Source organism: Amblyomma mixtum, chromosome 1, assembly GCF_055824585.1.
Source record: "Amblyomma mixtum isolate Tamu chromosome 1, ASM5582458v1, whole genome shotgun sequence".
NCBI lineage: Eukaryota > Metazoa > Arthropoda > Arachnida > Ixodida > Ixodidae > Amblyomma > Amblyomma mixtum.
Genome location: NC_143012.1, coordinates 296,975,889 through 296,991,307, shown reverse-complemented (window position 1 = coordinate 296,991,307; position 15,419 = coordinate 296,975,889). Strand labels below are relative to the sequence as shown.

At 48.6% G+C, this 15,419-nt stretch overlaps 1 protein-coding gene across 4 annotated transcripts in view; it reads right to left on the bottom strand.

Annotated features, from left to right (window-relative positions):
• Positions 1 to 11,515: 11,515 nt before the first annotated feature.
• The window catches only part of LOC149372162 (uncharacterized), a 93,271-nt gene continuing 89,367 nt past the window's right edge, over positions 11,516 to 15,419 (bottom strand). For all 4 annotated transcript variants that reach the window (XM_089566539.1, XM_089566541.1, XM_089566540.1 and 1 more), the window contains one exon: positions 11,516 to 12,498. In XM_089566539.1, the coding sequence (XP_089422665.1) occupies positions 12,132 to 12,498 (367 nt within the window). In that variant the 3' untranslated portion in view covers positions 11,516 to 12,131. The remainder of the gene's footprint in view (positions 12,499 to 15,419) is intronic.

The following is a 15,419-nucleotide window of genomic DNA, read 5'->3' as shown; positions in this document are numbered from 1 at the left end:
TCTGGGATTTTTCGTGCATTATTCGCTCTCGGCCGATGATGAAGACGACGCTGGGTTTTCTATGACACTACCCTCAACACTATCACGTTAAAACAGTGTACACATGCATCATGACAAGTCACCTGCTGTTTCTTCGCTTGGTAAATTAGGTCACAGAAGTGGCGAGACCTTTTATGCGCATGCACGCAAAAAGAAAAGCACAGGGATGTTCGTGTTTTTACTGAGTTCTTTCCGTAAGCTTCCTCTTGCCAAGAGAAAAAAATAGAAAATTTCGCTTTCCCAATTAATGCGTTTGAACAGCGCAGCAGTGGCTTGTGTTGCATCATCCTGGCGTCCGTTCCACCCGAACAACCGATTTTCACCAATGCTGACACAAATTCTTCGTCTTCCATCATGCGGCCTACTCGACTCAAACAGTTCAGCCCATTAAATGTGTCGAACAGTCACGTGATCCCCGAGCATGGAGTGCGCTCGGCGCCCCCTGCTGCGACCCACGAACCTCTCTCAGACTATTATTTTATTATTTATTTATTTATTTATTTACAAAATACTGCAGCCCGAGGGCCAAGCAGAGTAGGCAATATAACAACAGCCAAATATCACACCAAACTTCAACAAGGATGTCATTATGACATCCTCCTCACCTTTCTTCTCCGAAGCGCTTTCCTCTCTCCATGCCATCCTCCTTTGGCATTTTCTCCTCACCTTCTTACAGGGGACGCCGACGACAACGCCATGAAATGCAGGTAACGGGCGCTTAACAGCTACGCTGTAAATATGACTACTACAGGGGAGGCAGAGAGGTTAGCCGATGACAGATTGCTTTTCTCAAGCCCGCTATTTGTTGACGGTTGTGGAACGATGAGGCATTCCCAGCGGTTAACGGTAAATACTGAGAGAAGATGAGACATCCAAATCTGTAAAACACGCTAGGCAGTCGCTCATAGAACTATATTGATAATCCGGATACCTAAGTCTGCGAATGTGACAAAATATTCCAAGCTGGACAGCCTTGGGATGAACGTGTACAGAACTGCTAATCCGTGCGGCGTTAACCGGGACGGCTTCCATAAACGTAAAACCTCTTGATCGAACTTCGGAAGTACTTCTCACAAAAGTGTTGTCTTTAACTCCGCTTATAACATTTATCATCCTTTTTCTGTCATCAGTGGAGCCGTGTAGCACCGACTATCTGGCCTCTTGGTACGAATCAAATTCTACATATAAGTAATGGTTGGTGGCTGCCATTTTAAAGGGCTGATCAACATTTATATTTGTTGAACCTCCTCCTGCGGGGAAACGCGTTATACCCTATGCTGGACATAGAGCCACCGCGCTGCCCTTGCCGTGTTGCGTGAAATCGAACAGGCAGCTGAAAGCCGATGATCAACGATAGAAGCGTTTCCAATTTCAGGTGAACGAACCATTCCGACAGCCCAAGTGCTGGACCATATCAATAGAGACATTTAGAATAGGGTGACGCTATGGGTCAAGGGCATAGTGGAATAGCGGAGCGACAGCGCGCAGGCGCAGGACAATAACGCCCCTCCGCTTATTGTCCCGCGCATGCGCACTTGCCCCTTGCTATTCCCCTATGCCCTTAACCGATAGGGTCGCCCTACGGCCACTTTTATCTAATAATAGCCGCCGCGGTGGCTCAGTGGTTATGGTGCTCGGCTGCTGACCCGAAAGACGCGGGTTCGATCCCGGCCGCGGCGGTTGAATTTCTTTGGAGGAGAAATTCGAGGCCCGTGTACTGTGCGATGTCAGTGCACGTTAAAGAACCCCAGGTGGTCGAAATTCCCGGAGCCCTCCACTACGGCGTCTCTCATAGCCTTAGTCGCTTTGGGACGTTAAACCCCATAAACCAACCAACCAACCAACTTTTATCTAATAAGCATAGTTGCTTGCATTCGCGAGCACGCGAAGACTCGTGGTCATGGAGCTCTCGTGTGGCTGAAACAGGGTCAAACCTTTCGGAGTGGAATGCCTGTTGCTCGTCCCGCGCATCAGACTGCTCAGACAGTGACAAGGACGGCTGTCGTCGACAGTGATGAGCCTCGAGTGGGACGCCACAGGGCCAATTCTGCCACACAAAAATGGAACGACTGGGAGGCTTTCGAAAGGCACGGCAAAGGGCTGCATCGGTGCCTCGGACAAGGGCACGTCCATAGGCTGAAGCGGCACGTGTGTGAAGATTAGAAGCTGCGCGGGTCACGGGCTTAGCAAAGTAAAGGCTAAATGGGCCAGTTAGCCTCCCCTCTCAGTACGGTACAGTACAGTCTCCTTCTCATCCAACTCCTCCCTCCAGCGACGTCTGCATTCCGTGGAGGAGAAAGCTGGAGCAGAGTTTTCATTGCGTTAGCAGTATGCTCCTTTTACGACCAAAAAGCCACTGTTTGTGTTTGTGTGTGTGTGTGTGTGGGGGGGGGGGGGGGGGGGGAGAGAGAGAGAGAGAGGCCGTCACCCACCAGAAGCCCATGGCAGCGGAACAAAAAAAACGACGGCGAAACCATAATTCAAAGGCGCAATGGGAGGCGATAATTGCAATAGCAAAGATGAAAAAGCCGAATGCAAAACCAATACTACTAACCCAGATTTGTTGCATCACATCGTATGATCGCCCTTCATATTTTCCTTTTTTCTTTTAACTTAGCTGCGAAGATCAAATCGTCACAAGACTGAAGAAGATCGCGTGAAGTAAAGAAAGAATATCAGTCGAGGCCTATCGATCGATGGGGTTGCCTGAAGCGACACATATGGGCAATGAGGGACGTCGTATAGTGGAGGGCTCCGGAATAATTTATACCGCGTGGGCTGACGTGCGCCGACATAGCACAGAGCATGCACGTGGGCGTCTTTTGTATCTCCCCTCCCTATGGGTGTGGCCGCTGCAGCCGGAATACGATCCCGCGAGCTCGGGATCAGCAGCCGACCGTCAAAGCCGCTGACCGAGAGACCGCGGAGGGTTCTCGTCCCGCCCATTATTCGTCTTCCTTCCACGTCTTCTTGTAAGCTAGAAAATTATCAGTTTTATTTAAGAGTCTATCATTGTTGATAATGCAACGCTGCGTACGTGAAACAGCGCTGCACGCGGTTAAGCCGAGACGCACTGCTCGCAGCCATCTTGCATCCGGCCGGCTTGGCACGAGAACAGCGACGCGAGATCGCGGCGAAACGCGAGAGCGGAAGAGCAAGCCGAGAAAGAGGCAGTTGGCTCGCAAGGACAAGCTGGCCGAGTTGACATTGTTCTGCGTGCCCTGGAAACAGGTCCGGAGATGTGACGCAAGGGGGAGAGCGGGAAAGACGAAGGGAAGGATGCCTCGATGTGCAGCTTCGCCGTGTGAAGTGGTGGTGACTACATCGTATTGTTTCACGGAGTCAATTTTTTTCGCCGCCTCGATGTTGTTTAGAAAGGTCGAATTTTCTCTTGTCTGGATCACGGGATCGTCCAATACAGACGCCAGGCAGGGAAGTTATTTTTTGGGCAGAAATTTAGAAGCTAGGTACATAGGTGCATACTATCGACAGGAGAAGTGATGGATTAAGATAAAGTGTTTCACTGCACATATACAGACTCCAAAAATACGAGCGCAACAAGCACGGTGTAAAATGATTAGCCATCTACCGACAGAGTAAACCATTCATGCCAAGAAATAAAATTGCAGATCCGCTTCCCTACTCCACTTACTTTTCCTGCTACCTAAAGAGGGGTGGAGTAAATTTTTTTTTCAAATTCGGTGGACATTTGTCGGTGTTTATGTCAGAATTTTTTCTTCAGCGAACATTATTTCGTACGAAAGACCTAGCGTTTTCTTTTTCTGTGACTCCAACCGACAAACCAGCAGCTTTTGTTGCCATCAACAAAGAAGCATTAAATCAAGGAGATGTGGTATTCCTGCGGGTCAAAATCACCTAAAGTTAATTCCGTCTTTCTTCGCACAACCGGTTGCTGTAACTGTAATTATTACACACCTAGTCGTACATGTATTTAGGACTGTGCATGCAAGGAGATATGCTGTCACCGTGAGAAAAAATAACCGTGAATAAGGTGATCGGGCCGTAATACTGCAACTTATATATGCGGAAGTTATTGAACGAAACAGGTTCCACGAAAAGCAAATAAACGAAAGTTAAACACGCGAAAGCGAAAAGTGAGCGAAACGCATATACATTTGCCCAGACATGCATTCGAGGGCGGAGAACCCCTCCAGCTTCGTCTCCGATGCAAAAAAAATCCTGGTTGTGTGCCTGCATTTTCCACGCTTAGGTCAAGTACAGCCATTCCTTTCTACTATAGCCACCTTCATGTCAGAATAAATTTGTCTGGATGTAAGAAACACAGGTTTAAATCTTTTGCTTGCGAAACGCCGCACACTGCTCCGCTCAAGGAAAGAACTTTGAAAGCAGTGAACGATTTACAACAACGAAGTTTCGGATTGCAAAGACAGGGTGAGCCCCAGCCGAAATACACGAGTCCGAAGGTTGGCCGTCACATAGTCGACGTGATGGAACTGCCATCAAACCGCCGCGGAAAACACGACGTGTCATTTTTTTGTGACACTTCGGGTGTTTTAAGATTGACGTTTGCTTGTTGCAGATAGAAATCATGTCCTACTTGTTACCTGCAGAAAAAAAATATACTTAACATTGTAATGGCCCTGATGAGGTGATGAGTGTGAGCAGAGGCCGCTACGAAGCAGCTAGGAAGTGGGGCCCCCCGTCTGCAGCGGCATGTGCATGAATTCGTGAAGCAATACCTCAAACTGCGCTGCGTAATCTTAAGATCCCACTATTGCCGTTGGATATCGCGCAGTAAAGTTAGGATGCACCAGGGTACCCCGTCAGATGCGGGGCTTGTAGTCTTGGAAGCTTGTTGCACTCCAGTTGTCCGTCGGGGATGGTGCAATGACGACTTGAAATGACGGAGCTGGCTAACAGGGAAATTAGTTAGTTCATCAAAATCAAATCAAACCTAATTGTCACGCGCATAGTGACCTCCGCAAAAGCGAATTGTCTGCCGAATCGCGCGTCCTTCCCTACAGCTTTGACAGTGCACACAAAACCCTCTCTCCCTGTAAATAAAAAAAAAGAAACTACATGAACCCCGAAGTCCCTTTCTTCCATGCTTTCCTCACGTGTCAAGCCGGCGCACATTCCGTCATGACCCGGTTCCCACGCTAGTGTCATTACGGGTAAACTGCAAGGGTCACTGCCGTACAATCTCTCCGTCTCTGTGGAGCCGCTTTTCACTTTTCCCGAAACTTACGGGCCGACTACTTTTAAATGACGGTGCGGCGGGGAAAAAGGGGCCCGTCCCTGCGTGTCTCTCTCACGCGCTGCTTTCTGTTGTAGGCAGCCTTGCCTGGTCTAACATGAGCGCGACTCGTTGGCGCCCGGAACGACATGCTCGTCCCCGCGCGACTTTTTCTTCGAAGAGGATGTCACCCGCTGTCGCCGGCGGTTTCTTCAAGGCACGGTGTCGGGTCCCGCGGGTAGCCTTTCGGCTGGCGTGCACAAAGGCGATGGCCCCTTCATTACACTTCCGTTTTTGACGAACCATTGATCGTCAGCCACATAGTGGCGCCTGTCTCCCCAATGGCTCTCGGCGTTATCCGATAATCTGGCGCCCACGTATGTCTGCCTCTTACCAGCCACCCTTCCTACTTCGTTGGAGCGCTGCATATCCTCACACCGACCTACGCGCCTCGTGCTGACCTACCGAATCCTTACACGCGCTTAGTTAACTTTCTCTACAAGCCAAGTGCAATTCTCATTAAATAGCCAGCTACTCGCGTCGTGCTAACACTCCTCCGCCTCTTCTGCTTTCTCGGCATTGCACGAATTTTCGATAGTCATCCAAGTCAAAGCAAGTCTGTGTGGTTGCGTCCAGATTTAATTCGGTTAAGACGGTCGACAAGGATTCTGACCGGACCTGGGTCAGCTCCTCACTTCCGAGCAGTGGGAGGCCGTGCTGCTTAGCTCCGACCCTCCATCCCGCCAACAACCCACGATTTCCCAACCCTTGGCGATGAATAAATTTTTTCCTTCTTCTCCTCCTGACCTTTTGTGTGTTAAAACCCGCAGTTAAGAAATTCTGCGCACTATTATCGTTCTTTTTTGACTTAGCCCGAAAAATCATACTCCTGTGCTACGCAGAGTTCATATCCTTGTGAAGCAATACGGCACCTCCCTGACGCTGGCAAGGAGCGCGGAGTCCTAGCGAAATCGCCACCACGCTCAGAGAAAAACCGGTGTCAATCCGCACCGCTTCGCAGATGCGGAAGGGCACGAGTAGTGGACGCGCCTCCGGAAGACTGGAAAACCGACTCTGTTTCGTTGGAAGGGGAGAGCGCTCTGCTGCCGGACGTACACGCGCGCGCACGAGCGAACTGGCTACATTGTGTATGCCTCGCGGCGTCGCCTTCGTGGCCTTCCGCGCAGCCTCGGGCGAATTCGTGCGTGGTCTCCATCCAGGCCGGCGGAACGGCCGCGCTCGCTTCGGTGTTGTATGGCCGCTCTCGCGAACGCAAGATAGCGCGCTCTCACCACTGGAACGACGAGCGCGTTCGCTGTGCGGTACGGGTACAGTCCCTATCCCAGCCACTGTAGTACGGGGGGACGTGCGAGACGGTAGAACAACTTCCGGTTACCACTAAAGTCATACTGCGCGATTCGTATCATTTCAGCTGTACAGGCATAGTCCGCGACTCAGGTGCAATAAAAGTCGCAGTGTGTCGTCCGCTGCAGTAAACGACTAGACGAAATCTGCGGCAGGTGTTTGCAAGATGTTTGTGATGGAACAGCGCAAAACACCGGGACAAGAGACAAGCGCAAGAGCAGCGCTTGTCTCTTGTCCCGGTGTTTTGCGCTGTTCCATCACAAATGAATAACCAACATGCCCAAGCTGCTGTCCTGGTTGCAAGATGTGCGAGACTATTTCGACGTGCTTGCGCACGTCGTTGAATTTCAATCAATTCGTACCAGTTTGGTTTAGTTGAATCAATCGTATTCAATTCAGCCTGACCACGGGCGTAGCCGGGGGGGGGGGGGGGGGGGGGGATGGGATCTTATGGGGCTTCAGCATCCCCCCCCGAAATATTTTCGAACTGTCACCGACCGCAGCATGGCCCACGTACAGGCGCGGACATAAGTAAACGGAGGCACGCTATTCCGTTCGAAGTGCAATCACGCATTCTCCATTGGAAATGGAGAAACATTGTTTGTCTACAAGAAAGCCCACCAACCTCCTCTACCAGCATGCGTGCACCACTGCTGGAAATTTCAATTAGGTGACGCGTGAAAAATATTCGAAGACAGTGGCGTGCGTTTACTTTTGTACGCGCCTGTACTACACATCGCGACTTCTGCTATCATAGTTTTGTTCTTGCCTGGATCGTCTGTCCTTCCGGGTGTAAAGTTTACTGTCTGTGATTGCGCAAGATGTTTATTTGCCTTGTTTTACGCATTATATAAAGTGACTTTTGCTTAGACACGTAGATTTAATGGAGAGATACGTGTATTTAAATATCTTGTTGCGAGGTTTTGTATATACGTGCAGTGACTTTGCTTCCAGTGACACTTTTTTGTCCTTCATCAAGTTATATCTTCTCACTTCTAAGGTATATTTTGCTTAACTCCTCGTTTATACAAGTGATCGCTGTTGCGACTAAAATTTTGGTAAATAACTCGCAATACATGACCGGTAACAGCAGCTGCTGCGCAGTACACTGAAACAAAGGACAGCGAGTCACTGAGATTTTTCCCTGGCCGTTGCATATGTACACAAATGTTAAGGTTCTTGAACGATAAAAATTCATTAATATATTTGTTCTCTACTTACTCATTTCATGGCCTTTAATACGTTTTCATATCAGCGGAATGCACTGCTTTGCTGGTTTCAGACTGAGATATTAGTTCTAGACTTCGTGTGATATTTTCTTTGCTTACTAAATACGCAAAAACATGGAAGCATTGGTATCAGTTATGTTGCCGCGATTTTTATGACATACGAATATATTCCTTTAAAAAAAAATGCATATTTCACTTGTCTAGACAGTGCGTAGCGTTATCTAATACAGAGTGGCATTGTCAGTGGCAATGCAGTTGCTATTCTTCTGTTTGATTCCTCCACAAATTCTATGAGGAGGCCACGCTGCAACATGAGCCCCCCCCCCCCCCCCCCCCCCCCCATCCCGAACAAAATTTTTGGCTACGCCACTGTGCCTGACCGGTGCACAAAAAACATGCGTCAAAGCAGCAGTTAAAGGCATGCTCTGAAATCAGGCCACCGCTTCTGTACTTTTGGTAACGTTTGCTCATCCTGTAAGCTTGCACTGCAGTTGGCGTATTAAACACATAATTCCCATCAGTCAGGTTAGCTTAGCAGGACAGAGACCGTTCCCATCTCCAGTTAGCCCTTTTCCTGCGCCAGACACAAATGCTCTGGCACGTTTGGCCTGTAGACGGGGACCACGGGGACCGATCGACAAAGCCACGTTAACGCATATGTCGGTCAGCTTTTGATTGAAATCCTCCCTGTAGAAACTTCCCATGGCTCAGAGGTGATCGTGCATCTGTATTTGTGCGTGCTTTAAGGTCCCGCGTGAGTTAAATGGCTTTAAGTGCCTCTGCAAATCCTGCCGTGACAATTGCTAGATGGGACATACGTATTTATGGGGTTTCCTGTCGAAATTAGCGTTTACTTGAATGGGTTTCCGCTAAAGCGCTGTTGTAAGATGCAGTTGCATCTGCTATTCAATGACACTCCTCTGTTTTTGAAGTTGATTGTGTAGTGAAATACCGGGCGGCCTCCAGGACATCCAGGACTTTCGTTGAAACACGGGCATTTTTTGCGACGCTTGTCTGCGATGTCTCTCAAGAGTATGCTTAATGCAGGTTTAATGTGCTTTGTATACCCCTTCCGTTTTTCTAATGTAATACTAGTACGTAGGAAGAAATTGAATATAAAACTGCTTCCGTTTAAGAATAGTACTGTTTCTGTTTTCCGAAGTTGGCCATCTTTTTTCGTGTTATTTGCTACCCCTTTTCCTTATGTAATGCCCCATTCGGAGCCTTTAAGAGTACAATAAGTATTGATGTCGAGGATGATGATAATGAAAAAGTACTCTGATACGAGTCTACATCAGAACGCTACACCTCACAGTGAACCTGCAGGTTGTGTACTGTTCAGCCGTCTGCTTCAGTACCGATATGTATTGTTAACTAATATCCTTCTGACCTTAAGCGGTTAATTAAAATCGTTTTTATGTTTATATTAGAAATGCCAACAAACACTATAACGCCAACACAGATCCACCCCATTGCACTCTGTTTGATTTCATTCATTCAGCCCACCTGCTCGCTTCATGATCATTCCCTTTAATTTCATGTGTCTACTCTGAATTGCCAGAACTCCTGCATTTTGCAGCACGAAAAAAAAAAGACTATTAAAACACAATGCATACACGTATGCATCACAATGGCTCCCATCCACATCTAAAAAGAGCATGTTTGTTACATTTCCTCTGACTGGTACAGAACGCTCATAAACTGAGACGTGATCTTTCTACTGAAAGGGCCATTTAAAAGTAACAGCTGTTGTTACAATATGCTTTTGTATACCTCTCTCCTTCTAGGCCCCATTAAAACTGTGGTAAATTGAAGCAGCGTATAACCGGAAGTCGCACGCTCTACGATGTCTTTATTAATTGCAGAATTAAAAAAAAAATAAGGTGGCGTGTCATGTTACGTATGAGGGTGTCCGAAGGTGATGAAACGGGTAACACAAGCAGACAGAGCGACCAGCCAGGAGAAAAATAGATTTTTTTTTTTTCCCACTCGAAACACCCTGAAGCACAACAGTCGACGAAGCAGTGTCTACGCACACACGCACAAGCACACAAAACCAAAACTTAGAAGAAACGCTTGTCATGAGCGTGGCCTTAGGTCACCTTGGTTCCTTCACATGCGAGCTCATATCCTGTGTATCGCAAGTGTATACCTTACAAAAACCGAAGTCTCACAACCGGCTTACAAGTATTGCGCACGCAGCTTGCTTCTAACGAATATCCGTTTATTTACATACTTCTTCTGAGCAAGGAAAAAATAAAAAACTTACAGAAAAAGAACGTGTCTAAATGCCAGGAGACAAGTAAAAAACGCTCCTTTAACTCAACAGTCTTCACAGAGAGGAGCAGTTCCCTCCCCTTTCGATGCGTGCTTGAAGCTACTATTTTGCCTCAGTACTGGTGGACACTGAAGACGAAGCTTATGCAAACCCGGGGGCCTATACGTATTCTTAGAGAGGTCCTAAGGACAACTCTCTATCGTTCTCAGTAAATATCGGTTCCGTGGATTTTACAAGCTATATGCTGATGTTCGTCGTGCAGTAAAATTGACATTTATTGCTGAGAAAAACGCATTACAGGAATCTCGCGGCCAATCGAGTCCAGCTTGTGACGTCTACACCGAAAGGGACTCCGTGATCCCCGTTTAAGAGTGAGTAGCGGGCAGCCTAGCATCCGGGATCCGCGAATAAAAAACTGTGTTGACGGACTGCAGTTTAATCGCGAGATCGGCCAACGGTGAACCCTAGGCACCAATACGACTACATGGGAGTTAAGAGGGAGTAATCTGTCCTCCAGCGCACTCCCTCCTATAAGAAGTACAGCTTATTCATTTTTTAGTCTTTTCTGCTTAGAGTGTGGCGACATCTGTATTTCATTTTTTTTTTTGCATTAATAGCTTATAAAAGCTCCGTCTTGAAAAAAAAAAACAAAAAAACTAGCGTCTTTGTTATTAAAACGAGGTAATAGATCGATACAGGCCAACTTCAATTTTTCCTCAGAGTCAGAGTCCAAATAAAGCTGTCAACGCTCTTCCAGGTCATCACAACGATTAGTCAGGCCCTTAAAAACCGGCACTGGCTCAGTGTTAAAAAAGAAAAAAAAAGAAACCAAAATGTGACACAAAGTGTAGGCGGACGGCATCTGGACTCGCCATTGTGCATCGTGCAACGCCGAGTATCTGTCACGAGTTGCATCTCAGCTGTCTTGTAGCGTTGTTTCGAAATTTCGAAATGCAGCTGTTCGTTCGAAGCGCCGTCAGATACTTGACCAGACCCTCGAGACCAGGTTTTGCAGATGCTGTATAGCGATCTCAATATGCTGTGCTGACGAAACGATTGATGACGGAACACTTGTATGCATGTCCGTGCGGTCTAAAGCTTAAAATTTGAAGATGCGCGAATGCTTGCGCCTATTAATGCGACTTTCAGGGCATCTTGCTTCAGAACGCCTTAGCGATGTAGTTGCTATGCGAATACAGCCTTCGTGCTGAAGCCTATACCAAGGCGCAGTTGCTTGGGAAGTTGTTTGTAAATGTTGCATACTACAACACGTTAATTCCTTCCTACTTGTACACTAATGATAGAATGAAGTGAGGTGCTGATGCCGCAGGCGTTGCTTGACGCACAACGTCTTAGATATTATCAGAGCCTATAAAGATAACCATCTAATGGTTCGGTACACCTCAGGTGCGTTTATTCAAATCTACTGATGCCAAGCTTTCACGTTAATGAAGTTTGCTGGCTTTTCATACCAGCAAAACCATTCGCCACCTCCACTTTACTGGTACATTCAGCAATGCCGACGCGTTCCGGACATAAAACGTTGCGAAGAGGTTTGCAGAGCCCGCTCTGCTGTGGTTTGTCTTACTCCTCTTCTGCACTCTTTCGGTAAACGATCACCAACTACGTCAACCTCCTGTCGTTTCTACCGGCGTAAACGTGACGGTCTTTTATTAACCCACGTAACTTCAGATTCATTTTCGCGGCAAACCAGGCACAGAAATCGCAGGAAACCTGCAGAAAGGAGCCCGTTTGGGTGAGTGGACAACTGAGCCAAGAATTTCCCCACATCTCCATGCTCTCGAAGGTCATAAACGCAGAAGGTCTTCGCAAGACAGTTCGTCTGGCAGGTGGCGAAGCCGATGACAGCGACGAGAGTGAAGCCTCAACTCGCTGAAAGCTCTGCACACTCAGCCGGCACTTGAAGGCACACTCAGCAGAAAAAGCGCAGTCTTTAGAGGCGTATTCAGTTTAAGTACAGAAGCCTACACAATCGCGTGCACTACGCTTTGCTTCGGCTGGTCGCGGTCGATGCGCTACTACTACTGGTCGCCGCGGTACTGAGTCTCTGAGCGGGCGTCCGGGGCCCCACCGTCGACGACGAAGAAGGGGGAACTGTTCGGCTGGTGGTCGTCGAGTCACTCTCTGCCGCCGCCGTCGTTGTCTTCGCCGACACGTCCCGACGCACGGGGGCCGCGTGTTCGACCTCGGTGTACGGCCTCGAGTAGTCGTCGGCGGCCACAATGTCCAGGTTCCGGTAGCTTCTGGACTGCACGTTCTCCCGGTTGTCCGTGTAGGGCGCGTACAGCCTGGGCAGCGGCTGCCGGATCCGAGAGGCGATGCGAGCGCGCCCTCCAAACGACTCGCACCTTGAAGGATAAAGAGAAACAGAACGAAGAGGAAGTGTTACAGGCTACACATTTATATACTTGCGAGTAGCCGCTGTTGCCGAAAAGAAACGATAATGATACAGAAACAAATCGCGGTCCAGCTACACACAAGGTTTTCATTGAACTGAACAATCAATCAATCAATCAATCAATCAATCAATCAATCAATCAATCAATCAATCAATCAATCAATCAATCAATCAATCAATCAATGTCGTGGGGATAAATACCAGTCTTGGCGTTACCAAGCCCTGGATCAACGCATGTCACTGCAGAACACCGCGCACAGCAGGCGGGAAATGTACGTTATCAGGGGTTTGGGCCCGGGAAACAGGAAGTGCAAGTTATCTCACCGTGCATCCGTTGTGTCATCTTTAATTGGAGCTTACGTGTCAGTCGCGGTTGCCCGTTTTGAACGTACTGACTGCTTCCAAAAATCTTCAGTACGGGAGCCTACGGGAGCCACATACATCCGTTCACAATACTCTCAGATCACTGTTTGCATTACACAGTGCAACGTACAAATATCTGCTGGTATGCAGTGGAATATGACGTGCAGAACTGCAAACTGTGACGTTTCCGAGGTGTATACTTGATTACGCCTAATAAAATAGTACGCTCCTCAGATACAGCTATACGTGCTTTTTTCCTTTCACGGAGCACATACAGAACATGCATGACCACTGCCTACGTACTTTATGTAATAAAGCGACAGCGCAGGTTCGTCCGATGACTCAGAAGGTTAACAATCCCGCGTTTCTTTATATTCGCGTGCTGACATTCAATCCAGGTCATCGTAACTGTTCCCCGAACCCACCCTTTATTTGTTCGCAAAATGAACAAAACTAACGAAAATGCCAACATTTTCGCTTACTCCTTCGAGAATAGAGGAACAAGCGGAACTTTAAACGAGGAATTAAAAGAGACTTTGAACGCAGGCTGGCCGTTTACATGCCAGCACGAAAGAGGAAGCAGGGCATAAGGCGCGACTACCTTGCAATAACTGGCGAAACGTAAAAATATGAGGAGAGGCTTCCTCATGCGTCTCGGAAGTGGTATCCGTGCGTACAGACAGCCGTCACATATTTCTGAGGCCAAGCGTTTCCGACGCGAACGCCGCAAGTTATTCGACGTACGCGCATTATCCTGATAACAAACGCCACAGACTGCGGGATAAAGCAAGATAGGGTAGAAATTACATCAACCTTTATCGTTAAGCGCGGACGCGGCCCGCATTGTTCTGCGAAATCATTCTACATTCCACCAAGCACTCGAACCTCACGATAAAGGCCGACACGTAGCACAGGCCGCAGAGAGAAAAAAAAAAAGAACTTGAAAGAACTTCATAACAGGAAAAACAGAACGCTAGCGAAGACACTCATCTGCGCCCCTGAAGTGAAGCCGCACGCATAGCAACAGCTGGCTGCTGCTGTCAGGCGCGCTGCCATCCAATAAATCGCGAGAAAAAAAAAAGTATACGGACACGAAACACAAGTAAGAAAATTGTAGCAGCAAAGCCAACGGCGGAGCGCGTATGGAAACTACTAAAGTTGTCGCTGTCGCAGCAGGCCGTTTTGACACCGGTCTGCGTGACGTGGTTGTGAGAAGAACTGCAGGCGTCAGGCGAGGGAACACATGTTTCTATTCGCAAGTAATCCGCCGTTAGCTTGGCGAAACAACGAGGAGTCTCTGTCTTGTCAACCAAAACATACAATTTCAGCCAGCAGAGGAATTTCTTTTCTTACTCGTATGCCGCACATGCATAGTCGATATTTTAGTTACCGGGTAGTTAGACTCGAGTTCAGGTCTTTCTCTTGTGGTGGTGGAGATGGGGGTCCGTTTGGGCGCGACACGTTGCAGGAGGGAGATGAGACGTAGACGAACTTCTTTGCGGAAATGTACAATCTGGGTTTATTTACAACTATTTACTCTTATACACATCGACCAGGGTGGTCGCTAGCATTCAGGACGATCGGGAGCGCCAGGCCAGAGCTCGCCCCTACGAAACCCTGTCCTGCCTGGCCGACTGAACTCGCGCTACGCGTAGCGGCTCCTCGTCCTCCGGAACGTGGCCAGCGCAAAGCTAGACCCTGTCCGTCTCGCGATTCCGACTCTCCACCAAGAGTCCCTGCCCAAGTCTCCCTCTTTGGCGCCAAAAGGCCTCCTTAAATAAGTTTCCCCAGCATTCTGGGGACCAACTTAGTGACCAATGAGAGATGGGCTTCTTACAACCAATCAGAGCGTTTTCTCTGCAACTCAACAGACCAAAGACACGCCGGTACCCACGAGCTGGTTTGCTCGCGAGGGCCGCATGCCTTTGAAGAAGCCGATAGCGCTTTTGCGCTTTTCCACAGTAAAAACACTCTGACAAAACAGCAAAAGCACGCAAGCACCACTTCCATCAGCTGTGGCTCCAAACACTACAGGGTGGCATCTGAGCCCTCTGGCCAGACGCAGAGTAATCACCACTCGTTACCCGCCACCAGGCCTCACGACCATTCGTAACTGCACTCAGCTGCCTCCCACGCAAGCTTCCCCCTCAAGTGTCCCTGAAGCTTCATTTCGCACTGTTCGACGCCGCCGTCGAAAAGCCATTGAATTTAACCCCGACAATAGCCGGGGTACGCGACTCGTACGCACTGTCCGCGGAACGGGACCCCTTCCGGCACCCCTCGCTGCCATTGCTGCTTTTACCTTTTGGGGCGGCAGCCCTTTGACCCCAGCGTTTAAAACATCTGTAAAGAGGAAGACGCTTAGCAGACGGAGCAACAGAACCGATTCGCGGCGCGAGGCGAGAAGAAGACGATCGGCAGCTGAAGCAGCAGAACCGACGCGCGGCAAAAGCATCAACTGTTCCGGGACCGGACCTGCCCTTGCCCGCTCTAACCGGCCTTAACAAC